Here is a 27,131-nt window from a genome sequence, read left to right on the forward strand (position 1 = left end):
ACCAGTTTTCATAGAATTCCTTAACACTGCAGCAAAGTCAACATGATGGTTGGGTAGCCAAGAAAGCTCTCCCGATTTTAAGCTGAGCCTTCAATACATAGCATTGTGCAGGACTCTACCTTTGCTTAATAAAGTACCTATTTCAGGCCTGCTTTATAGAAACATCTTCAAGTCCAGCATTAAAAACATGCATTACCAATTCCCAATCTCTAACAGCAGTTCTCAAACTGGCTTCATCAGATATGGCCTGTTACAGACAAGTACTTCCATTCCAGGCCCCACCCCCAGAGGCTCAGACTCAGTAGGTCTGGGCAGGAAATCCTATTAAGGTGATTCCAGTGGTTTCTGCAATGCCATTACCTGTGTCCAGAGTTCCCTGGACATCTTATAATCTGTACCTTTTTATGTAAATACAATTGTACATAATCTGTATATCTTGATACTAAGATGCCTCAAATCTTTTTTATAGGTGGATAGTATTTTTTAAGAACTAGCTAGAGCCCTTAGAAGCACAGAAAGGAGCTGGAGTACAATCAAAAGGTGGCTAGACGGCCACAGACAAAGGCAACCGGCACAAGGGGGTGGCATGCTGGACAGGGCAAGGAATTGACTACCCCCATACTTAATTACTTAGCCACAAGTATTGTTCCTTTAGCAGTATTTGAAGCCCATTCCCTCCCAAATGAATGTTCTTTAAAAAGCCACAGGACAAGATACTGCTTTCTTTCCTCACTGCCACATCACTTCTAATGGGTCCACCACAGATGGGATATAACCAGCCCTTCCTGTCTCAGTACGCCTCAGAGCCCCCACCAGTTTGAGCACCTCTGGTCTACAATTATTGCATAAAAACTTACCCTTGACAACTCTATATATTTTATACGGTATAAATACAAGCAAATAAGTGTTAAAAAAAACAAAGATGTTAATAAACTTACTATTCACTGAATCAGGACACATCGAAGTCACATTACGAACACTTTTTTAATGACAACAGATGGTAAATTTATACAAATTACAGGCTAGAATATAATGGATACAAAATCCATCCAGGTTAACAGTTAGAAAAGTATCACTTACAAAAGTAAATCTGATTCAAGTGGCTAAAGAACTCAAGGCCCCCATTTCGATAATTACACACAGCTTTCAAAATAGCGCATCTAATCCCTGCCCCTAGTCAGGGCGCTATTCAAAGACTACAGCATACTCAATGACTCTGCTGAGTTAAAGATTCTAACATCTTCAGCAAGGATGTCAAGAGATACCTCGTAACAGGTTCACTAGGCCAAACTCAAAACAAGAATGTGAACGTTCTTTGCAAACTGTAAGGTGCTGTGCAGATGTTGTTAGCTATTGCTATTATTACTGTCCAGTGAGATTTCACTGAACTTGAGAAAAAGGAAGACTAGTCCGTGTAACTGACAAATATGACTGATAGAACACCTTAAAAGGAATGCAGATACTACTCTCAAGAACGTGAAGCAATGAAACAGGAAAGGAAAGTGTGGCCAGGAGTGATGGCAAATTGGGGAATTCCAGACTATTTTAATGAATATATAAAGGATGTTACTGTTCATAAATTACATGTAATAGTTATTGTTAGATTCCCAAAGTCCCTGAAAATAATTTCTCAGGTGACCCTTTCCCTTCTGCAAAAAGAAAAAAGAAATCTTGTCAAGTTATCAATGTGTGGCTTCAGCCCAGCTCTCGCAAAACTTATCTTAAATATAAGAGTAGAGTCTAACTAATAAAGTTGTACTACTCTGTCGGAGGACACCCATCGCTTGACAGCAGAGACAATCTGCTGCTGACCTCAGACAAGTGACAAATTCTGTGCCATTGTTGAACCAACAATGGTCTACGACTTCACTTGTTCATAAATAAAACAATAAACATCAACTTGTCTAGAGATGAGAAATACACACTAGATATTTCTTTGTTTCATGTAGCTTTGGTTATCACCTTTCCTTGGGTACACCTTAACTGTTTTTACTGGTCTCCTTGGGTACTCTAGCTGTATATATAAAATTTACATGAAAATGGCAGATAAATATCAAACAAGTCAGTCAGCTGCCTCTTTTGGCAAAGGTGATGAGATTTTTATGATGAAAATAGCCTAATTATTACAATGTATCTGTTAGATTTCCATGAAACAGGAGGTCTTTTTAAAAGATGTTTAAGTTCCTTCAGTAACAACTCAAAGCTGAATTCTGCTGTTACACGTACAACAGTATCTACCCACTTGAAGAGCTAATAACATTAGATGCATTCTACAACACGCTTCATTTTCTAGCACAACAGGGAAGAAAAGATTATATTCTGGCGGGGGAAGGTGCAAAATGGGAGGTGAGGTGAGGAAGGTAATGTGTTTATCAGTAGCTCGTGCTGACACTTCAAGTTTACACTTCCTAATTGAGGTTATCCTTAACAATCCATTTTCAAACAATAGTGAACATATTCCTATCTTAAAACACATATAAGGGCTCAATTGTAGCTTTCCCTTCTATACATCCTGAAGTATGTACATCGTGCAACCGGAAATCAGTGAGACATCCTGAAAAATAAATCTGTAGGTCAAATACCGTGTGTCATTTCAACAGCAGCAAAGTAGTGAGTTAACAGTTAAAACTCCAGGAAAAAATTAACTGGTTTGAAAACAAGCCTGTATTTTAACAATCCTAAATATCAACCCTAGCATCCAATTCTAACTTTCAAACACTTGGTACTTTTTCCAAGAGGAAATTACAACTGCTTTTGCATGAATCCCTGGTTTAAATACTTGCAGAAAAACATCCATATCATTTTCTACTCAGCAAACGTCTGAAATCAAACAAAATAATCTAACATTGGACATTCATATTTTACAAACAACATGAGACCTCAAAAGTACAAAACCTTGGCATTATAGAAAAGAAATTAGGTGGACAAAAATTCTAAGTATAACAAGGCATCTAAAGGGACAACCATTTAGAAATCTACCACATAGTACCCAAGACTTAAACTGGGGTATTCTACAATTTTATATTAAATTTGTACAATTTTATACTAAAACTGTAGTCTTCAAGAAAACACTTTACATTTAGAATAACTGCTTAAAGACATTTAAACTGTAGATAATTATTTAACTATAAGCAAAAATAATAGTCCTACCATAGTCATCTTTCATTTTTTCTCAACAATTAACACAAATGCCTACTTAGCTTTTATGCCTAACCATCTCCCTATTCCTTTAGTCCAGTTGCACAACAAAAATAGGGGTGAACAGACAAATCAGTTATGGCAAAAACAGCAAGGGCCACTGTATTAGGAATTACCAGTAACAGGAAATTGGAACGAGATATCTACCTATAAAAAAGAGTAAAGGTAGAATGTGCTTTTTCAATAAAATGGCCAATAATGATTCATCTGGGGAAAAAAATGCAAACAGCTGTGAGGTGACACAGGCAGAATTTGAACTTAAACCAAATGTTCAGTGTATTGAACTAGCATTAGGAAATGCACATGGGATATAAACCAAAATAGTGTTTATCTCTAGGTGGCAACATCACAGGGAATTTAAATTCTCTTCCTGTTTCAATATGCATTTTTCCAGGTGTGCTTTTAGACTGCACACAAGTAGTACCAAGTAGCTGGAAAGAAGAGACTTAAGGATACTGAACTAAAACCACAGGGTCTCTTTCTATCAAATAGGACCTCAGGATTATGTAACTATATATAACAGCTCTGATTAAAAAAGGATATAACAGCTCTTATTAAAAAAACTTGACTAGCAATCCCAAGAATACTTCCCGGATGATAAAGATAATCAACTTTCAGGAAATATGTGAAAACGGACACATTTAAATGTAAATTCCTATAACTATTAAAAAGTAGGAAAAACAAACTGAAAGGGAGTTTACACAAGCCCTGTAATGAAAGCATTACTTCATTGTTCAATGACAGAGCAAAGCAGATCATTAAAAAGTTAGCCTAAAAGCACAGGGTAGCCTGCAAAGGCTGAGTGCCCAGGTAGCTACCTCTTTGCTTTGCTACCTAGATCCTTCAATAAACCAGTCCTTTTACACGAATGGGTATGATTCAGCCTAGTCTTCCCATGAAATAATGTAATGAAAAAGATTCCTATTGACGAGGGATTACACTTTAGGCAAAATTTCTCAGTGACATTCAGATGAAGTCCAAAATCCATAATTCAAGCAATTTTGCACAGGACTTTACAACCTAAAATCCAATGACCCAGGACTTTCATAATAGTAAGGAAAGCGTTCCAGTGAAAAATAGTTTAGATTTCCTTCACTGTGTACATCTTAACGTATCCAGACAAGTAAACCTTAAAACCAACCAAAAGACAAAATGCTGTAAAACATTTTTGGTTGTGAGAAAATCAAATTCTTCCCAGAATGTGTAACTAAGTTAACATACTTATTTGTGACCAACGTAACTTTTCCAAATGCTCATTTGCAAATGAGAGGCTCATACAGTTAAAACTGATGATACAAATCATTGTATTAGAAGGATCAAAATTTACACTAGTCAAATGTGACTCCTTCAGATTGATTTTAACATGTTCTCAACTTTATTGAAATCATCAATATCCCAGACACATTTACCACTTTTAAAAATCAATTCAATGCTATCAAAAGGTGATGTTCAATTTAATCCTGTTTGCCTTCACGCCACTGTCGTGAGCCTTCATTCCAGGCCACATAAACAAAGAGGGCCAACACCACGTGGACGGCGACCACCGCAACAATAGCAGCATAAAAATAGCTGTCCCTATTGGACATCCCAAAGGCGCCTATCAAGAGAAAAAAAGTTTCCATTTTATTCCAAAATTTATCAAAGTGCAAAAAACAAAGCATACTGCTTTTTATTAGCTATATATTTATTTAACTAGTCAGGCAATTAAAAAGTAATGCTTTGGGTGGTGATAAATCAAGTATTCATTTAAAGATCTGAATACCTTCTATACACAAAGAACATTATTCTGAGTGAAAACTTAATTATCACTTCATTTACGGACTTCGACATAAAAAGGGGGACTTTATTTTCTTTTTCTACTAATGTCTGCCACCAAAGGTACGTTGCCCCAAATTCCTCCTCCCATGTCAGCCACCTCTTGCTGTCAGAGGTATCGTAAAAGAAAGGACTTGCCAGCTATTTCACAGAAAACCATCAACAAATACACTGTCATGCTAAAATAACTCAATGATGAACAAGTTAATTTCATGAAGGAAGATTCATTTGAACATGATTTTTGAAAAGCAAAACAGAAATAGATGGAAGAAGCAAATTAAGAATACCCAGCTTACAGATACAAAGAGATCATAAACACATGGAATCTTAAATATACTAAGGGGGAAAATGTCTTGTTTTATCATCATCGAGGATTACCTTCAAAAACATAAGATTTAGTCGTGAAATATAACCCAATAGGTACAGTGATCATTAGAGCTGTGAAGAACAGGAGCGTCTTCAGGGTAGATGCTAATGAACTTTCATTTCTGGAAGAAAGTAAACAAAGAGAAAATCAGAACCTGCACAGCCATTTCAAACTGGTTTTGTGTCCACAGAGAAGATGCTGGAAACCCTGCCCCTGCCTTAGAAGCAGTGGCCAGAGGAAGAAGAGTAGAGACAGGGACTCAAAATTAGAAGATCCTAAAGACCTACAGAACACCCAAGAGACTGTTACTCAGATCCAGTGTGAGGAAGCGTCAAAGTATGAAAGTGGTTTGTAGTCTCCAAAGTGCTACGCCAAGTGTACCCTAATTACAGAATTTATAATGGAGGTAGTAAACAACTAATGATGTTCCTTCACAAAGCATCCTATCAAGGGCTAGCTGGATACACCACAAACAAGGTATGAGAATCTCCGAGAAAAAGCAGTCTAGAACAATTTGGATGCAGCTGAAGGAAACTTAAATTTCTTTGTAATTAAATAGCTATAGTACAACTTAGATGGTCTTCATGTAACATGCATTAAAAATTGAACGTCAAAACACCTTCTATTAGTGAACTCTATTTGTCCAGAGGTTATTTTAAAATCAAGGAAATATTCCAGTGGAGAAAGTTTTGTTCCAGAATACAATAAAACCATTCTGAAGAATGCAATCAAGCTTTTCAAATTATATACTTGAAGAAAAACAAGTCTGATAATCTGCTGCTTAAAAACATTAATACAAAGATTGACATAAAAAAAGATTAACATAAAAGCACAAACAAAACTGGATACAATAAAAATATCCATAGTAAGAAAATGATTTCACAATTGATGTATATCAATGTATGGACCCATTAAAAAGAATTTTGACCATTACTCAGAAAGTCCTCGTGTGACAAATGAACAAGGCAAACTACATCGTATTATGTATATCAGGGGTCTGCAAAATAAGGCCTAAGGGCCCAATACCTAGTTCTATAAATAAAGTTTAACTGGAACACAGACACACCCATTTGTTTATGTATCATCTAAGGTGGCTTTGGAGCTACAAAGGACAAGCTGAGTAGTGGTGCCAAACTATACAGCCCTCAAAACCTAAAATATTTACTATGTGGTCCTTTAGAGAAAAACTTCACCAACTCCTGACATATACCATTCCAATTATGTTAAAAATGTGTGCACATAAAAAAGGACTCCAGATTAATATACAAAAATAAAGTTATTTCCCCATTTTCAAAATGTTCCTTAACAGTGTTTCACTGACTTTTCCATAAGTGGATATATGTCAACATTTGTCCTGTACATTGCTACAAATGAGCAGCACTACTGAAAGTGAAGCCACAGGTTTCCAGCAATCCTGGACACATCTGTACCTCATACCACCACCTACATTGTAAACGCAGTAAACCCTATAACTTTAATCCTTTAGCTTAAGGTCCTTTTTGTCTCTTAAATCTAACCATCCTCAGACTACCCTAACACACCTCACACTTTACGCTTATTGTCAACACTTGAACTTAATTAATTCTCTTTCTGGTAATCCTCAGAGGCTCCAGTTTTTGTCCATATCTTCAGGAAGGAGAAAGCCCAGCCTTCAAGGTCCCCCTCAAAAGAGCCTCTCTCCTAGGCACCTTTCCTGATCACTCCAGCTGAAATGATTCATTGCTCTGGGATGCAATCACACTTAGCTCATACCTGTTATTACAGCACTTAATGTGCCAGCTTGCTTCCTATATACTCCTGCACATTTCTCTGGAGCCCTAGAAAATCCAGGCAAAGGGGTCCTTATAACTGTGTAAATGATTGGCGAGGAGGTTTCTGGCAGCTCAGAAAGGAAGGGAACATCTTAAGTTTATGGTTTATAAACAATGGTCCACAAACTTTTTTGACTATTAATTCATCTTAAATATAAGTTTTGAGCACAAACCCCATATATAGGAATACTGGTTTTTCTGAACAGATCATCTACACACATATTATCAATTCATTCCTTAAAATATAAAACATATGCAAAACTAGATACTAAAAAGGATAAGGTTAAAATAAATTCATGTAGAAGTTCTAATATTTTCTTTTCCTACTTCAGCGGATCATCTTTTAACACATCCTCCTACAATGATCACTGAGCTACACAATCCTCATCTAATATAGTTATGCTCCCTTAAACTGTTTCCTATTAGTAAACTTTTCGGGAAATTTATTGGGTAATTTTCATGAAGAATATGAGTAGTTCTACAGTAGGTCTATAAAAATTCAATGTCAGTATTTGACCACTTCTTTCATGAATCCCAACAAAAAATATGACCTTCTGGGTATTTCTATGGTGAGTTCAAGTATGCGTTTTAGGCATGCAAAATTAAGATAGCTAACCTGATAAAGAAACAAAGCTTGAGAATCTAGAGAAAGGGAGTGTTAACTGGTTCTTTTGTTCTTCAGATCATCTCTCTTGAATATCTAATATCTGACCTGGCTTTCAGAAAACATTATTGAAAAGATGATATAATACCATATAAAAATGTGTTAAGGTGAACAAAAGCATTTACAATCCCACCACTCAAACATAATCTTTTCTTTTCTACATGTAAATTTCTAGCCCCACACACTCTATGTCAGGCATGGGCTCACCTTAGCAATTCATAGTTTCAACTCTTTTTCACTTCTTTTACCTTAAGCCCCCAAAATTTGACTTTTATTCTGGGTTCTGACCTCACAAATATGGGACTAAGTATAAAGTTAAGCACATAAACTTTTGAAAACTAGCAAACTTCCTCTAGTGTTTACAGGATATTTTCTCTCTGGCTTCCAGCCACAACCCCACCACAGCTGGCAGTTCTGCTGGCACAAGCCAGCTTGGGTGTAACAGGTGAATTATTCTAAAACAAAGCAACTGATGTCATTCAACTGATTTTTTCTAGGTATCTCTCATTGGGTGTTACAGAGACTTGTTAGAAATAAAGAATGGGAAAGTCCAGAATTAAAGTGGGCCTCACACAAAGAACTCAGGATGAACCTTACTGTTCCCCGACTCTTAAAACCACCTAGAGTTTACCCACTTGATATGAACTTCCACAGCAAGCACTAGGCAGATACAGCTTACCAGGTTCCCTTCTGTGGCAAGCAAGACTTCTACTGCAAGTAGATTTCACTGTAAATTCCATTAGGAAACACTAGAATCAGTCTAGGAGGGCTACACTGTATTCTAAGTGTATTTGACAAAATTATCTCTTGGTATTCTCACTAATAAACAATAATTTAAAAAAACATCTACACTGACATTGTGAGAGAGAGAAAAGGGTGACGGGGCTCCAAAGATCATGCGCTTTCGAATCAGTGGGATTGGTCAAAGGCCAGCTTCAACACTTTCTAATTGTGTGACCTAACTGTGTGATCTTGGGCAAGTCACTTATCCTAACTTCATCTTCTTTAAAAAAATAAAGGGGGGAATAACACTTTCTTAGTTTTGCTGAAGTATGTAATAAAGAGCCTACGTTGAGTATGGCACACAGTAAGTCATCATCCAATGGCAGCTAAATCCCTCCCCACCCTCTTGCGTACCGAGGTGTCGCTGGCTAGGCTAGTGGGCCAGAACCACCATTCTACTCAGCCACGAACCCCCATCCTACTAACTCCTCCAAGTGAAGTAGTCTCAAACCAGGGGCAGCCCCTACTCTCTTCCCTTCGTTCATTGATACAGCAAACATTTAAGCCCCGACGATGCAGGCCCCGTAGGGGACACGTAGATGGAGAAGGCCGGGTTTCTGTCCTCAGGGAGCTCACCCTGCAGTGGGGAGATTGCAGAGAGCAAGATCGCAAAACAGACGACAGCGAGAGGAAGTGCTAGAACAGAAGCATGTGCTGAAGGCCCGCCGACGTCTCCCCTATGACCCCAGGTCCCTGCTCCCGAGCGTGCAGACGCTGCAGACCCGAACCTACCTCCCTTCTCCCCCACCCCGCAGCCCGGCCCTGAGGGTCCAGACCTCACGCCCACCGCAAGCCAGCCCGCTCGGCTCGGGCCTTCCTTTACACCCCACTCCAGGCCAGGGCCAGATCGTCTTGCGATCAGGACCCCTAGCCGGTCTGGGCCCCGCTCGGGACTACCTGAAGTCGGGCGGCTGCAGCGCATTCAGCGCCGCTTTATCAAGGCGCTCCATGGTGTTGCCGCGCCCGCAGCAGGTGCTGGGAGGCGGGCTGGGTTCTGGTACCGCACTCCGTCCACTCAGCAGGCGACCGGTAGAGGCGTGCCGCGCCGGAAGTACCGGCCAATGCCGGGCGGCGGGACGCAATGCGCAAGTGCGGCGCGCCGTGGTGACGTTTAGCTGCGCCCGCGCCGGCGCTCACGTGACTTACCGGCCAGGGTTCCGAGGCGTGCGCCCTGTCAGGAGCTGTCTGCGCTCGAGGAGCAGGCCGGGCGAGTAGCCCAGCCACTCTACGTTGAGCCGAGACTTGCCTCGCAGCATGGTCCTCCGAGGTGGGCGGCGGTGCCGCCGCCACCTGAGCGCGCTTGAGCACCTCTGGTCCCCGTGGGGACCCCTGTCGCCGAGCTGCGGTTTCGAGGCTACCCGAGCAGATGAACCGCAAAGAAGGACGACCAGGCAGAGAGAGGATTGTGGTCCTAGGCAACCAAGCAGTTTCCGAAGACAACACAAAAAAAGCAGTGTGCACATTATTCCCCAGCCCTTGAGAAATGCCTTATTATTACCAACAGAGAAAGTCCAGCCATGGGAAAGTGGGAGGAGTTAGTTTAACACTCACCCGAGTCCGTAAGCTAGTCAATGTCAGAGCTGAGAGAGCCCTTGCTGAGAGTGACTGTTCAGGCCTGACGATGCCAGTAACCCCAACTTCCACTTCAAGTTAAAAACATTTTGCAGCTGCTCAGAAAGCTGCCAATGAGACAACAGGGACTCAAATAGTAAGGGACAGATGGGCCTCCCGGGCCCGTGCAACCCGAGAGAGGTATAAACGAAAACAGTGCCGTAAGCCTACGGGCAGCCTTGACAAAATAAGGTTGCCACTGGCTGCTAATAAGAGGACAACCCTTACATGGTCAACGCCTGGAAAGGGCCGCTGACCACACATCTATTTTCTGCACCACATGGATACAAAGACCACATGTGAAATCATGACTAAACACGGCAGGCAGCTTAAAACAGTGTTAAGCGCTGGGGACTGGGCTGCAGGAAGCCTGGGTTTGAGTTCAAACTTAATTCCTCTCCGGCCCTCATCTAGACCCTTAGGGGGATAAGAATCACCTAATTCCAGAACTAGGGCAAAATTAGAATTTTACTGTGGGGTTGGCAAACTGTGGCCAGCCGGGTGAATACATACAGCCTGCCTGCCACCTGTTTTCCTATAGCTCGTGAATTAAGAAAGGGTTTTCCATTTTTAATGGCTAAAAAAAAAAAATCAAAAGAAGAGTAATATTTTGCCACACATGAAAATTATATGAAATTAAAATTTCAGTGTCCATAAATAAAATTTTATTGGAACTCAGCCATGCTCATTAGTTTATATCATCTATACCTGCTTTCATACTACAATGGCAATGTTGTGTAGTTGTGACAGAGACTGTATAGTCCACAAAGCCTAGAATGTTTACTATCCTTACCTTTACCTTTACAGGAAAAGTTTGCCACTCCTGCTCTAGCTAATCACCCTATAATGAAGTCCTTGAACCGCTAGGGATCCGTAATTGTAGCAATGGGGTTTCTGAGAATAATTTTCAATATTTAAAAAAAACACTAACAAATTCAATGTATTCACTTGCCATAAGGGATCAACAGCTACTTAGAATATGACCTTCTTTGATTTTAGGCACTAAGTGTATCACATTGATGAGGTAATCCTGGTTATCTGGTTATCTCAGGAGAAAATATACAAATTATTACTAAACTAAACTAAGCCATTATATACTTGGCTAACTAAATATTTTAAAAACATACAGAATGAACACAAGAGGAGGGAACTTTGCTTTGTGACTCTGTGTAACTCCAATGCCTAGATTGAGGTCCTGGTATATAGTAGGTGCTCAATAAATATTTGTTAAATAAATGAATCGGGTCCACAGGAGGACAAAGAGCAAAAGGGTTCCTGGTAGTGAAAAGATTGGGAACCACTGATATAGTAGCATTAGCTTACTGGGGCTACCTTAACAATGAACCACAAATTGAATTGTTACTGGTGGGAGAGAGTCTGCGTTGAGTGAATGGAGGTCTCTTGGATCCCCCACAAAAGATTTACATGAGGATCTGCGCTCCAATAAAGACAGCCAGAAGGAAAGTAGGTAGCACAAAGCAGTTTTTTAAGGACAGTATACTCTCAAGGTGGGAAAGCAGGCAGGCCCAGAGGTGGCAACTACACTGAGGCTAGGGGTCTCTTTTCTTTTTATGTTTGCATAGGTTATGGGTCATAGGTAGGGCGGAGTCTCCAATTGAGGTTGTGTCTGAACAGCTAAGGAACTCCTCCTACCAGTTGGGAGGGGGAGTTTTTTGGCCCTACAAGGTTCTTGCTGGAACTGTCATGGCCATTTTCCTCCATGGGGGTGGGCGTTGAAACCACAGTGTAAATATACTATAATGAAGCTATAGCTTACCCTGGGGGGTTGAGGTTGGAGAGGAGAGTGCAAGTTCTGCACCTGTAGCTCTTGGTCTGTCAGCCCGGGGGTGTTGGAAAGCCTTAAGACCAGGATGTTAAAAGCCATAAAGTCAGGATGTTGTGCCCTCAGGCTTGTAATGTGTCATGTATTTGTCACCACCTTTGCCTCCAGCTCATGTCTAACTTACTCTGTCAGAATGGTTAAACAACAGAAATTTATTGTCACATAGTTCTGGTCTGCAACTGAGGCGTCGGCAGAGTTGGTTTCTTCTGAGGATGGTGAAAAATTTGTTATGTGCCTCTCACTTAGTTTCTGGTAGTTTGCAGGTCATCTTTGGTGACCCTTGATTTGTAGAAGCACCCCCCAGATCTCTGCATTTCTCTTTACGTGGCATTTTCCCTATGTCTATATCTGTATCCAAATATCTTCTTTTTATTAAGATGCCAGTCATATTAGATTAGGGGCCTAGCATACTCCAGCATGATTCAATTAATCCCATCTACAGCCCAATTCCTAAATAAGGTTCCATTCTGAGATACTGGGGGTGAGGAGTTCAACATAGGAATTGGGCTAGGGGCAGGGGAGACACAATTCAGCCCATACCAGTTGTCTAAACTCCTTCTTGTACAAACGAGGAAACTGTGTTCCAGAGAGAGAAGGGACTTATCAGAAGTCACACATTCATCTAGTGGGGCCTAGTTCAAATCCTGCCTCCAGACCAGCACTTTCACGCTCTCACATTAGCAGCCTGTGTGGCAGTTGTGTGATAACTCAGACAAGAACCATTCATAAATGAGATTTGATATGGGACAAAATGCGTAGTTAATCTCATTTACATATTAGTGTTTGGGGTTTTTTAGTAAACTAAAGCTGTCATACCTCTTTTTGTTGCTGACTTCACACTCCACCAGCATTTACAGTGAGCTCACTGAGGTGAAGATAGAACTTTTAGAATAAATTCGATCTGTAAGAGAAAAAAAGAAATTAGCACTCTGGCCCCTAAACAAAGTCCTGCAACCTCCTACCTGTAGCAGCTGCTAAAGAACTGGAGGTCAGTGAGGCCCAAACAGCCATTGCCATGGGAATGAAATGGCATGTTGGGGGTGTGGTCATGATGGAGGCAACCCTAAGGGGCGCCTCCTTTATTCCCTAAGAATCAGAAAACGATTCTTAAACAGCAAAAGCCCCGGTCTGGCCCTTTCAGTTCATTTGAGAAAACAGAGCTAAATATGGGTAGTGACTTGCCCCAGACTCACTGGATTAGTGACAAGATTTGAGAATTTATAGTTCTCAACTCTCGGTCCAGTGTTTTGTCCACTGTATACCTATTGTCTTAAACCTCTGTACTGTAAACCCAGTGACATGGAAAGTGTACACCCAAAGTTGAGTTTGGCAGTATCCCCCAATTTGCTTTACTGACTCACACAGCAAACCCCCACACCCACAGCAGTCCTCCTTTGGGTAGCTGGTGGTGGGGTTGGATGGGAACTGCCATACTCGAAACACCAACTGGCACTTTCTGAAGCCAATCCTTGCACAGTGTGGCATTTTAAAAACTAAGCCATGAGGGAAATAGAAATAAGCTCCACCATACAACCAATAAAAGTCATCCTGAGAGAAAGGGGAGGATAAAGAGAGAGAGAGAGGGAGAGAAAGAAAGAGAAACTCTGGCTTCTTTATAATGTGGGATGCGATTTTTTTTTTTCTAATACAAATTGGTAAAATATGCCCCCTGGTGAAAAAACTTAGTTCCACTTCTAGAAAGAATAAATAAGCGGTTTTGGCTGGGGGTTATTTTAGTAAAAACCTCTTCTTTCAGGAACCCCTGGGAAATGAAATGCAAGTTTTGTTGTTGTTTATTTGTTGCTGTCTCTTGCAACAGAAAATTAACTAATTTATTTAACAAACACTTATTAATGAAATGCAAGTTTTACTGAAGGATGACAATTTTTCTTTGAATCCAGCCTGTTTCCATTATTTCATCTGCATCTGCCTCCGGCCACCACCACCACCCAAAACGGTGTGCCTGGTGCTTCAGTTTACAGAGTCTATTCACAATCTCTACAATTTATATACCATCTCCATTTCATAGGTGGAAAAAGTGAGGCTGAGGGAAATTTTTTAAGTTGGGTGAAGGCCTCACAGCACCCCTTGTCTCCCAACTCTCAGGCTACCTCTCCCAACTCTATCATCTGCTGGAGAGCTAAGCTGGGGTCATAGAGCTAGTGAAGGGACTTGCCAATGAAGCCACGGAATACTTGGAGTCCATGGAGGAAGACTATTGTCACCCAGCTGGCCCCACAGGATCTGAAGCTCCGGAGTTGACAACTGTAGAGCACTAAATGGAGCCCTGGGGTACCTTCTGGCAAAGGGAAAGTAGGCACTGGGGAACAGTGAAAGAGGCCCCACCACTTGCCAAGGGTGATACGAGGTCAGCCTAGGGGCTCGAAGCCCCTGGCATATCACAGGGTTTTGTTACTACGAAGGGAACCGCGGCCCATGAGGAGCGGCAGGGCACCTGTTGCCAGTGCTAAGGTGAAGGATCCTGGTCCAAGAGCTTTCCAGACAGGTCTGCCACCGCAAAGGCACCCTGAGGGCTGACGGGACAGGCCAACACCCCAAAACGGACATACATTGTGCTCCACAAGGGCCAGGTTTGGAGGTACTTGTGATCCGCTGGTTGAACGAAGAAGTCAGTGCCCAGCGTAGAGGAAGTGAGGCAGGGTCTCGCCCAGACCCCGAGACGCGGAAACACCGGAAACACGGCACATGGAGAGCTTACCGGCCAGAGGCCTGAGACCTCGGAGTCCGGTTTCCACGTGGTCCTCCCCAACGCCAAGTGGGCGAGGGGAAGGCGGGCGCGGCTCAGCCCGCCTCAATTTTACTGGGCTCTGATTGGTCCAAAGACTCCTCCACCACTGCGCAGGAGCAGCACCGCCTTCCCGCTAGCCAGGGGCGGGGCCTGGACGGGAGGGAAGTCCCGCCTACCAGCCGCGGGGCAAGGCAAGGCCAGGTGGGAACCTGAGGCCCCAGGGGTGTGTTAGCGCTCCGCCACCAAGTGGGGTCTCTGGAGTGAGATCTGGGTCTCCGAGCTCTTTCATTCCCCCAAGGCTGACACACCCACCCCGAGCTGCACTCCTAATATCCGTTGAATAAAATTAACACGTAATTGATGAATGAGTGAGTGAGCAAGAGAGTAAGTGCCAGTGAAACCCAAAGTTCTAGGAGGTTAACAGTGCGAAAGAGCGGTTAAGTTTTGTTTGGAGTTATTTTTGTTTTTATTTTCCTGTTGTCCGTATTTGGTTTTACTGAGGGTATAACTGACGTATATTACATTATGTTAGTTTCAGGCGTACAATGTAATGATTCGTGTTCTCCGTTTTTACTTTTTCATTTTCCATGAATGAGTTGAAAGAAGAAACATTGGAGAAAGGAAAAACGCAGTAGCAGCAGGTAAATGAAATCCAGAAGAAGCCAGACTCAGAGGAGCTGGTGGTTTGGGCACCATGTGAAAAATATAGAAAACACAATAAAAGACAAAGCATGCCAGCCCAGCCATGCATAGCCAAGGCCTTCGTGGCTGAGCAGGCCCAGGTTGCTTTTCCCAAGCCTGTCCTGGGAAGAAGGCACCAACCACCTGCCAGGAGGGGAACAGTGAGGGGGTGCGGGCACACACGTGTGTGTTCGGTGCGATGCTGGAGAAATGTTCCTTCCAGCCCAGGAAACCTCTCTGCAAAGGTTTAAGAGAAAGCAAACAACTATATCATTAAATAAGTGTGAAACCAGAATGTGCTGATTGTCACAGGCAACCCGCTGAAGGGATTGCCAAGACAGAAATCTCATATAGCTAAGTGGATACAAGCCATTATATCTGATAGGTTGAATAATTTGCAGTCAGGTAACAGCAAAAGGTAGGCTCATCTCCTTCCAGGAAACTGGGAGACAGGACATTATTTTCCTTGATGATTACATTGCAAGAGTTTGGCGCCCAGGCCCCTGAGGGAACTTTCTTGAGTTGTGAGACAGGCAAGAGGCTTAGCCCTTAAAAAAATTTACATACATTTGAAAAGGACAGAGAAAGAGAGTCTGAAAGAAAAGAAAAGGAGGGAATCTCTTCCATTATTTTTCCTCAGGGAGAATTTAACCTCTTATTTTTAATTTGCATTTGCCCTTATTATATCAAATTGCTACAGGCCAAGAAGTGTGTGTGTGTGTGTGTGTGTGTGTGTGTGTGTCTGTGTGTGTGTCTGTGTCTGCCTGTGTACATGCATGTGCACCCATACATGCACATGTGAGAACCTGCTGCCAAGACAAAGCTCCTTGCTGGCTCCTTTGGTTCCCAGGCCAGGGCCTGCCCCATGTGGCTCTACCATACCCACCCCTCCAGAGTGCTCTCCCCTCTCCCTACTCCCCCTCATCATACCCTCCAAGCTCCCCCCTTCTCCCTCCCCCCAGCCTCACACAAACACCCTGGATGACTTTCTAGAACATGGAAAACATGCTGATTATGAAGCAGCTCCTGTGCCATTGCCCCCATTTTTGCCACCTGCCAAGTACCATCTGTCCTCTCAATGTCTCCTATGGCATTTCGGGGCTACATGACAGTTTGTGATCTCTTCTATATCCTAAGAATGTACTTGGGGCTTCCGGTCTTACCCACTAGACCACAGATGGGAAGAAGGGACACGGCTGGTGCCTTGAACATGCACCCTCAGTCAGGTGCACTGAGGATCCTGCTAGGGCCACTTCCCTGGCTTTCCCCCTCCCACCCTCTTTCTGTTTCTCAGCTCCCTAAACTCTGCCAGAAGAATAAGGGTTTACAAGATCTATTCCCAGACTGATTCCCCTAAGAGGGAGTATAGAGTTGACCGAGTTCACTTTAACTGCCTAAGGGCCAAGCCTGGTGATTTCCCACCTTGTCTCCCGCCCTCTAGGTTCTGAGCACCCCATTGTGTAAAGCCTTAGGAAATCTAGGTTTTCTTGCAATGAACTATGTCCAACACTCCCCTGTGGTAGACAGGCTGGTACTTCAGGCCCGAGGAAGCCAGAGTGGGTGAAAGAGGAGCCAGCTTCTTGGAGAGGCCCATCCAGGCAGGCCTGTCCATGGGCCTTTGTCAACTGAGAAGGCCAAAGTTTACACCAAAACATAGCTGCTCTTTCAGAAATCTTGATTTGGGGAAGTTGTGCACTCATTCCTCTGATTCCAGGTCAGGCTGAGATCTGACTGCAAGGGACTAGTAGTTAAAAGATTTCCCCTAGAAAGTTCTGCACCAAGAACGGCTGCCCATCACTTACTTTACCTTGACATCGGTGCCTCATGCTTTATCTGGACACATGGCACTGGCATCTGCCTTTCCATATTTCTCAGGGCCCAGTCACGAAGGCCACCATTCTCTACCTCTTCTCTCAAAAAGGCCCTTAAGCCCCACTAGACAAGGTGGAGCAAATGTTGTCCCTGGGAATGTGTGGGCCAGTGGAGGCTCACAGCATCACAAAAGGATCACAAAAATACTTCCTAGAATCACAAACTGCCAGGTGGTTATCCAGCCTTTATTCCCCAGTTCCAGAAACAAGAAACTCAGTGCCTCCCAAGACAGCTGACTTGCTTTTCCAACCTCTGTAGTAGCAGAGGTCAGCTTAACCATCCCCTCTGCTCTGTGGATGCTGGCTTCTATTAACCTTGCCAACACTTGTTGGTGACCGCATTTTCCTGCTGGAACACATCCATGTGTCAACAAGCCCCTTGAATCTTCTCTATGCAGGTGCTGCCAGATCTTCTCTGTATTGCCCTGGGTGGATTTTTAGAGTCAGATGTGTGTCCCCACATTGGTCACTGTGGCATCTCACCTATGTGTCCACAAAGCAGACACCCAGGGCCAGTGGGGAAAGAGCTGGGTTACCACTGGAAAGACCTCAACTTGGACCCAAAGCCTGGACCCAAATCTGGGTTCCTCCACCACTTCCTAGCTGTGGGACCACACACAGGTCAGTGCCTCTTTGGGGGCATTAGTTTTCCTTATCTGGAAATGGTTTTTCAGGAGAAGCTGATGACCTGATAAACTGCAAGGTCATGATGTGGCACGGGAGAAAGAGAGCTGGACTGGGGGCGACTCTGTCTGGGGCTCCCATGTGCCCTAGAGTGAGCCTCTTACTTCCCCAACTGTAGGTGTCAGAACTAGATGTGGCTGGGACTAAAGGGACCTCTCTGGCCCTTCTGGGATATGTGAAGAAAAGTGGCAGTTGGAGAACAGTCTGTTTTTTGAGAGCATACCTTCTTTTCGAAGAACCAAGTCATTTCTTTCTTCATTTTACAATCTCAGCGCAACCCTTGGGTCGTCTTTGTTCCACTGGCAGCTTTCTGATCTGCTGCAAGAGAAAGATTTTGAGGCTGAAATACAGGAAGCCGCTTCAAAGAAGTAAGAGCAGAGAGCCAGTATGGTGGACAGCAAGCCTCGCACACCGGTGTCACCTGAGGAATGGCTTCAGGAACGGGCAATGTAGCCCGAGGAAGAGAAGAGCAGGGAGAGCTCTGCCTTCAGGTGTTTGAAGGGCTTTCACAGGGAAGGAAGATGAAATTAGTAGTGAGTACAAAGTAGAAGGCGGTGGAGAACCAGGATCCAAGGACAGAAGCCACGGGAAGTTTGCTTCTTTTCATTCTAAAGAATCGCTTTCTACCTATTGGCCAATTAGAGCTCTGTGCAAAGGCATCTGTCCCCTTGATGGGCTTTCACTCCGGGGTGAAGGATGGATTGCTCTTAGATGACTAGTGCCTTCCTCCCCAGATCAGATGACTTTGTGTTCCTGAGCCCATGGTGAGATCAGGCCTGTTTTTTATAGCACCTAGTACAGATTTGTGTACACAGTTGGGCTTAGCTGAATGAGTGAATGAATCTTTCTTTCTTCGTATAACAGAGAAGGACTGTGATGGGGTGTTATCCTTGGCCCCTGACACTGGGATAATGATGGTGTCCCACAGTAAAACATTTTTGCATGTAAATATCACTTAAGTCTGCACAGTGGTTGTCAAACAGTGAGGCCCTGAGAGAAGCCAGTGCACCAACCTGGAAACATTTTTATGATAATCATTTTCCTACAGAACCTGGAGCTTCAAAAGGAGGGCATTCAAATACCCCCCTAGAATGTTGCAGCTGGAAGGAACTTTCAAGATCACAGAATCCAACCCTTTCATTTCCCAGATGGCAAAGCCAAGGCACCGGCTGTGGGGGTGAGGGGAGGAGAATGCCTTTCCTGGCCTAAGGCCTTGCACGGGGAAAGAACCTACCAGAGCCTTGCTGCCTGCCTGCTTGACAGTGGGCCAAGCAAGGCAATGGCAGAGTGGGGAGAGAAATCAGCCTTCTCCTTCACCCAGGCAAGGCAACAGGGCTTAAACTAGACCCAAGAGCGGCTGGAGGTGACACAGCAATATGGACAGGAGCTGGAAATGAGACAGGGACATGAGATGACTAAGAGCACCAGCCCACATCTCCCTCAGAGGTGACGTGGAAGCCCAAGGAAAGACCATCCCTGTGGAGAAGGTGCCGGCAAAGGAGCAGGGTCCACAAAGCTCAGCCTGGTCTCCACTCTGCATGGGAAGCACCCCTCCTGGGGATGCTGTGTCCCAAATTTACAAATCCAACAGCCTTCAGGGCTCCCTGAGTTTCCCTTCACTTGTAATGCGCTTCTCACTGATATCTTTTGAAATCCTGCCCATCCTTAATATTAAGTCCAGCTAAAGTGCCACCTCTTCTGAGAAGCCCAAGTCCTAGCTCTTTATCCCCAAGACCCTAGTTGTCCTCCTTCTGCAGCTCGCCTCAATCGGCTTTGTGTCAATCTGCCTCAGTTTCTTTGCCTGTGAAATGGGATCATAATAGTACCTTCCTTATAGGTTCTTGTGAAAATTAAGTGATTCAATTGACACCAAGTGCTTTAAACAGTGCTCTGCACAGAGCAAACTCTGTGTAAACCTTGGCAATTGTTTTAGGCAACAAATATGTACATCAGTGAACAAAACTGACAGAAATCTTTGCCCCTATTGAGCTTAAATCCTAATGGAGGGAGATGGACAATGGACAGCAATAACAAAGGAAATCAACCACATTAGGAGGTAATAAATGATGTGTGGAAACAGAAAGCAGGTCAAGGAAGCTAGGAGTAGGCAGGTGGGAGTTTGAGATTTTAGGTGCTATGGTCACTGGGGGCCTCACAGAGAGACCTGTTTGTCAACTGCATCAACTTGAACCCACAGCTTGGGGTGGGCCATCTCACAGTCTTTCCAACTCTCACTAAGGCACCCAAGATTGCTTGTGTTCAGGAATGTCTTTTGGCAACAGGAAAAGATCTTTCGAGAGAATTCTCAGAGACCAGGTGCCTTGAAGGTGAGAAGCTGCTGTTGAGTTCGAGGAGGTGCAGAAGTCTGCAAGGAACCGGGGCTTTGGCCAGCACAGCAAGGTAAACACTTGTGGCCAAGTTTGGCAGCCGCTGGGCCTCTGTGGAGCACACTAGACCCTCGCAGCTGGCACAGAGGCGGCCGAGGGAGCCAAAGCCCTTCAGTGAGCTTAGCTAATGAGGGCCTGCCGTGCGAAGCTTGGCTCAGCCTTGCTGCTCCCTGGGACCGGATCACTTTTTTCCTAAGCTCGGCTTCCTCTTACCTGGGAAGCCTGGTGGAACAGACTGGGAGTGCCCTGAATTTTTAATGATGCATGAAGTACAGAAGGTTTTGCTGTGGGTGATTCAGAGAGAGTCCTTTCTTGTTTTCTTGGGGGCAATGACTCCAGAAAGAGCTATGAGCTCGCGGTGTCTTCTGAGGGCAAGGTTTCTTGTGAGAAGCCACTCAATCTGCACCCCCGCAAGCCTAGTCACACAAAGGCCATCCTCAAAAGCCACTTTGCCAACCCCAAGCCCCCTCTTCACTTCCTGACTCCACAGCTCCCCCTCATTCTTTCCCAGTGCTGCTTGCAGAGGCTCAGGGCGTAGCGGTTTCACTTTTGGGTTGTGTCCCTGTAGTTGGATTATAAATTTCTCAAGGCCATGAATGTTTTTGAGGAGGTGACAAATTCTAGAAGCATCACAACTGTAGGATGTATTCAATAGATACTTCTTGAGTACCTACCAAGCGCCATGCATTGTTCTCGGCGCTTGGGAAACAGCACTAAAGAAAACAGACCAAAGTTCTTTCCTCACGGAGCTCATATTCTAGTGGGATAAGCAAGCAGTAAACATAATACGTACATAAGACAATGTCAGCAGAGTGAACACTGCCATTAAGAGGAAATAAAGCAGAGTAAGGGGACCAAGAATGATGGGGGCCTTTCCAGTTGTGGTGGGCAGAGAAGGCTTCTGAGGTGGTGACATTTAAGCCCAATCTGAATGAAGCTATGGGCCAAGCCACGTCCCAGGCAAAGGAACAAGGAGGGAACAGCAACTACGAAGGCCCTGAGACAAAAAAATATGCTACTATAGTGCTATCAATTCACTAATACAGAAATTTAGGTCGAAAGAGAGAACATGTATTTTTCAAAGCATACATCAAGGAAGGAAGGAAGGAATGAGAGATCCTCACACCCACGGATGACCACTATTAATGTTTTATGTATTTCCTTCCAGATATATTAACATATGTACACATGTACATACACACTGTTTTTCTTTAATTGTTGCTCTGCAAGCTTTTTTTTCACTAACCAGATGCAAGGACAATTTCCAATGTCCATAAATATTGATCTACATTGTCATTTTTTTTCCAGCTTAACGTTTGTACCAATTTGAAGTATCTTTTTGTTTATTGAGGTATAATTTACTTACAGTAAAACTGATCCTTTTTAGGTAGACAGTTCTAGGAATTTTTATGAACTTACACAGTTGTGTAATACTCACCATCAAGAGAGTGAATTTCCCTATTACCCCAAATAGTTCTTCCCTGTGCCTTTGTAGTCAAATTGCCTTCTCCCACCTGCAGATCAGATCCCTGGCAAGCAGTGGTCTGATTTCTGTCTCAATAGTTTTAATTTTTTCAGAATGTCATATAAATGGAATCGTATAGAATGGAGACTTTTGTGTCTAGCCTACTTCACTTAGAATAATGCTTTTTGAGGTTCATCCACATGGCTCTATATCAGTAATTTATTATTTTTATTGCTGAATAACACTCCATCGTATGGATGTACTGCAATTTGTTTATTCCTTCACTAGTGGAGGGACACTTGGGTTGCTCCCAGCTTTTAGTGGTCACAAATAAAGCTAGTATAAACATTCATGTACAGATTCTTTTCCTAATGGGGATGTCTTTATTTCTCTTGTGTATATAGTTAGAAGTGGGATTGCTAGGTTGTATGGTAAAAGTGTGTTTAACTTTATAGGAAACTGCCAAACTTTTGTCCAAAGTGTCTGTATACCATTTTGCATTTCCACCAGCAAAGTACGAGAGGTCTAGTTGTTCCACATGGTTATTTCTTTTTAAATTTTTAGCTGCTCTAATAGGAGTGTAGTGGTATCTCATTGTTGGTTTTTTAAAAATTGTTTTTTAAATTTTATTTTATTGTTTTTTATCGAAGTATAATTAACATACAGTGTCATGTTAGTTGCACATGATACAATATAATGATTCAACATTTCTATGCATTACTCAGTGCTCATCATGATAAGTCTACTCTTAATCCCCTTCCCCTATTTTACCGATTCCCACCACCCACTTCCCCTCTGGCAACCACCAGTTTGTCTGTTGTTTTAATTCACTTTTTCTCTAATGACTAATGATGTTGAGCGTCTTTCACGTGCTTATTTGCCATTCTTATTTCCTCTTCGGTGAAATGTCAGTTCAAATCTTTGTCCATGTTGTAATTAGACTGTTTGCTTACTGCAGAGCTACATTAATTTCGTAGGGCTGCTGTAACAAATTACCACACACTTAGCAGCTCAAAACAACCAAAATAAATTCTCTTACAGTTCTGGAAGCCAGAAGTGCAAACCGAGTCTTATGTGTGTCAGTCAAAGTACCAGCAGAATTGGTTCCTTCTGGAGGCTCCAGGGGGAGAATCTGTTCTTGCCTCTTTCAGCTTTTGGTGGCTGTTGATATTCTATGACTTGTGGCCACGTTGCTCCAATCTGTGCCTTTGTGGTCCCATTGCCTTCTTTTCTGCTGTCAAATCTCCTCCTGCCTCCTTCTTATCAGGACACTTGTGATGGCATTTAGGGTCCATCCAGAGAGTCCTGGATAATCTCTCCATCTCAAGATCCTTAATTTCATCACATTAGCAAAGTCCCTTTTTGTCATATAAGGTAACATTCACAGGCTCCAGGGGTTAGGACCTGAATAACTTTGGGGGACAGTATTCAGCCTACCATACAAGCTTAGAGAGTTCTTCAGATTTTGATTTACTGTCCTTTATCAGATATGTGCTTTGCAAATATTTTTCCCTGCCTGTGGCTCATCTCTACATTTTCTTAACAGATCTCTTGAAGAATACAATTTTATATTTTTTATTTTGATGAAGTCCAATTTATAAATGTTATCAAATATTTTTCTATTATGGCTTGTACTTTGTTTATCCTCTCGAAATAATCTTTGCATAAGCCAAGGTCACAAAGATTTTCTCCTATATGTACTTCCAGAAATTTGATAGTTTTAGATTTTACATTTAAGCCTTTGAACAATTTTGAGTTCGTTTTTGTAAGTGGTGCAAGACACAGGTCCAAATTCATTACTTTGCATGTGAATGGTCAATTTTCCAGCACCATTTGGTAAAAAGACTATCCTTTCTCCTTTTGCCTTTGTACGTTGTGAAAAACCAGTTGGCTATGTTTATTTCTGAACTCTGTTACATTCAATTGATCTACGTGTTGGGCCTTTCACCATACCACATTGTCTTGATTACCATAGTTTTATAATAAATCTTGAAATTTAATAGTGTGAATACTCCAACTCTGTTCCTTTTTTTAACATCATACTTTTACTATTTTTTGCTACTATATAGAAATACAATTGACTTTTTTATATTGGCCTTATATCCAGTTCCAGTAGCTTTTCTGTAGATTTCTTGGGATTGTCTACATACACAATCATGTTGCCTGTGAATATAAACAGCCTTATTTTCTCTATTACAATCTGAAGCCTCCTATATCTTGTCGTTGCCTTACTGCACCAACCAAGGCCTTGGGTATGATGTCGAGTAGGAGCGATGAGAGGGAACATCCTGGTGCTCCCAGTCTTATTGGGGAAGCATGTGGTCTTTCACTGTCAATTATGATGTTAGGAATGTACTGTTTGGGTTTTGCTGTTGTTGTAGATGTCCTTTTTCAAGAAGAGAAAGTTCCCTTTTATTCCTAGTTTGATGAGAGTTTTATTTTGCTTCTTTAGACTGTTAATATGATGGATTGCATTGATTTCTATTTGAATGTTGAACCAACTGTGCATTGCCGGAGTAAACATCACTTGCTTTTTTTATATGTTATTTGATCCATTTGCTAATGTTTGTTGAAGATTTTCACATTCTGTTCATGAGGCATATTGGCTTTTAGTTTACTTTAGTTTCTTCCTTATACTGTGTTGTCTGGATTTGGTGTCAGAGAAATGCTGGCATCGTATAATAATTTAAGAAGTATCTCCTTGTCTTCTCTTTTCTGGAAAAGTTTTTGTAGAATTGGTATTACATATTCCTTAAATGCTTGGTAGAAGATGAAAGTGAATTCATGTGGCTTTAATTTGTGGAAAGCTTTGAACTCAATTCCCTTCAATTCATTTAGTAGATGTAGGGCTTCCAATTTGTGTCTTTTCAACTTCTGTTTCACTGAAGTTGTGAAATTTATGGGCACAATGTGTGGTTTGTAGTCCCTTATTATCCTGTTAACGTCTGTGTTATATTGTCATTGTTAATGGTTGCCTGAGATCCCATTATATGAAGTAACATAATTTAACCATTCTGTTGTTGCTAAACTTTTAGGTTACATTTGTGTTTTCACCATTATAAATATGATCAATATATATGTATATACATCTTTGTAGAGATGTTTGATTTCTTTAGATAAATCCTGCAAGCAGACTTTATATTTGTGTGTATTGCTCCATAAAAATTACCCCCAAACTCAGTGGTTTAAAGCAACAAACTTTTATTTATTTTTTATTTATTTTAAGGATTTTATTGATTGATTGATGATTGATTGATTTGAGACAGAGAGAGAGAGAGAGAGAGAGAGAGAGAGCACACACAAGTAGGGGGAGGGGCAAAGGGAGAGGGAGAAGCAGGCTCCCTACTAAGCGCAGAGCCTGACAGACCAGGGGCTCGATTCCAGGACCCCGGGATCATGACCTGAGCTGAAGGCATATATTGTCTCATAGCTTGTGTAGGTCTGGAATCTAGGTGTGGCTTGACTAGGTCCTCTGGCTCAGGGTCTCTCACAGGGCTACAGTCAAGTGTTGGCTAGAGCTACAGTCATCTCAAGGCTTGACTGGGGGGAAGATCTGCTTCCCAGCTCACTTACATGATTGTAGGCAGGATTTCATTCCTTCCAGGCCATTGGACAGGGGACCTCAGCGCCTCACTGGCCGGCCAGTTCCTTGCCACATGAGCCTTCCTGTGGGGCAGCTAACAACATAGCAGATGACTCCCTTCAAGGAAACAAGGGACTGAGAGACCAGGAGACAGCCAGCAAGACAGAAGCCACAGGCCTTTTATACCTACTCTTGGAAGTGGTATCCCATCACTAGTTCTGGGGGTGGGGCCTGGAATGGAAGTTCTAGAACTTTGGTGAGTTTGTCAAAACTAAGACATTAATTAATGAGTCACTAAGTGTGGCCCACACTCAAGAAGAGGGGATTACACAAGGCCACCAATACAAGGAGGTGAGGGTATTTAGGGGGCATTTTAGAGCCTGCCTATAGCAAGAATATTGGTTGCAGGAGTATGTAGAATCTTTTCATTGTTTCTTATAAAGAATTGTGATTACAGGTTCAATTCCAGCTCTTTATTTCCTGTTCTTCAAGTGACTAGTTTTTACAGATATTTTAAAAGTAGAATAATGAGTAAATAGAAAATATTTATAATGTATGTGTAGATAAAAAGAATAGTAATTCAGTGAACAGCCACATAAGTACCACTCAGTTTATTTTTAAAACGTATATCTCTTTCCTTTCCCTCTCAGGACTAACCAGTATTCTATTTTTTGGTTTTTATTATTCCCTTGATTTTATTTAAACAAACACCTATATTTATTTTAAAACAACATATTGCCTAGTTGTATTTATTTTTAAAACTTTGTACTGTACTGTGTGTTTTATTGTGACTTTGCTTTTTTTGCAAAAAGAGATGCTCCTGAGAGTCATCTATTTTGTTGCATCTAACTGCGTTTATTCTATCTACTATATAGGATCCCATTGTTATACATCTACTATAATTTATTAATGCTTCCTACTAGTAGTGGATATTTGTTATAACCAACATGTGGTTATGAATATTTCTGGGTGTGCATGTCTCCAGGTGCACATGTGCATGAGCTTCTCTTGAAGAAAAACATTGCCATTCTGATGGGTGTCTGTTATGGACTGAATTGTGTTCCCCCCCACCGCATTCCTATGTTGACATCCTAAGCCCCAGTACTCGCAATGTGACTATTTGGAGATCGGGTCTTTAAAGAGGTAATTAAGGTACAATGAGGTCATTAAGGTAGACCATAATCCAATATGACTGGTGACTTTGCAAGTAAGGAGAATAGGACACAGACAACTTTTAGGGGTAACCAGGGAGGACACAGTGAGAAAGTGGTCACCTGCAAGCCAAGGAGAGAGGGCTCAGGAGAAGCTGACCCTGCCAGAACCTGGATATTAAACTTCCAGCCTCCAGGACGGTGAAAGAACACATTTCTGTTGTTGAAGCTACCAAGTCTGTGGTATTTTGTTATGGCAGCCCCAGGGAACCAGTGAAGTGTGGGTCTGTTGCTGTGATTGTAATTTGCGTTTATTGAGTTTGAGCATATTTTCATATGTGTATGGACTATTTGGCTTCCTCCCCCTTGAAGTGCCTAGCAATGTCATTTGCCCTTTTGTTGTTGTTATTGTTGTTGGGTTGTCTTTTCCTTGTTAGTTTATCAACCATCTTTCTTTATGTATCCCAG

At 42.4% G+C, this 27,131-nt stretch overlaps 1 protein-coding gene across 2 annotated transcripts; it reads right to left on the reverse strand.

Annotated features, from left to right (window-relative positions):
* Positions 1–965: 965 nt before the first annotated feature.
* Positions 966–9,894, reverse strand: VMA21 (vacuolar ATPase assembly factor VMA21). 2 transcript variants are annotated; one of them, XM_088028602.1, is made up of 3 exons: positions 9,785–9,894; positions 5,392–5,501; positions 966–4,795 (listed from the first exon to the last, which is right to left on the reverse strand). In XM_088028602.1, the coding sequence occupies exons 1-3, from the start codon at positions 9,892–9,894 to the stop codon at positions 4,653–4,655; spliced, it is 363 nt and encodes a 120-aa protein (XP_087884728.1). In that variant the 3' UTR covers positions 966–4,652. The 2 variants fall into 2 exon arrangements, with proteins under 2 accessions (XP_087884728.1, XP_027947786.1); XM_028091985.2 differs by lacking the exon at positions 9,785–9,894 and adding an exon at positions 9,536–9,699.
* Positions 9,895–27,131: the final 17,237 nt, after the last annotated feature.

Source organism: Eumetopias jubatus, unplaced genomic scaffold, assembly GCF_037043125.1.
Source record: "Eumetopias jubatus isolate StellerSeaLion01/CBP00866 unplaced genomic scaffold, mEumJub1_p1.0 scaffold_11, whole genome shotgun sequence".
NCBI classification, from domain to species: Eukaryota; Metazoa; Chordata; class Mammalia; order Carnivora; family Otariidae; genus Eumetopias; species Eumetopias jubatus.

Bases quoted from the DNA above. Each gene is read 5' to 3' on its own strand.
- VMA21 (XM_088028602.1), bottom strand. From the start codon at position 9,894: ATGCTGCGAGGCAAGTCTCGGCTCAACGTAGAGTGGCTGGGCTACTCG. The intron at 5,502-9,784 runs GTAAGTCACGTG...ACTTTCTTCCAG, and splicing joins ACGCCTCGGAACCCTGGCCG to AAATGAAAGTTCATTAGCAT. The intron at 4,796-5,391 runs GTAATCCTCGAT...TTCTCTTGATAG, and splicing joins TAAATCTTATGTTTTTGAAG to GCGCCTTTGGGATGTCCAAT.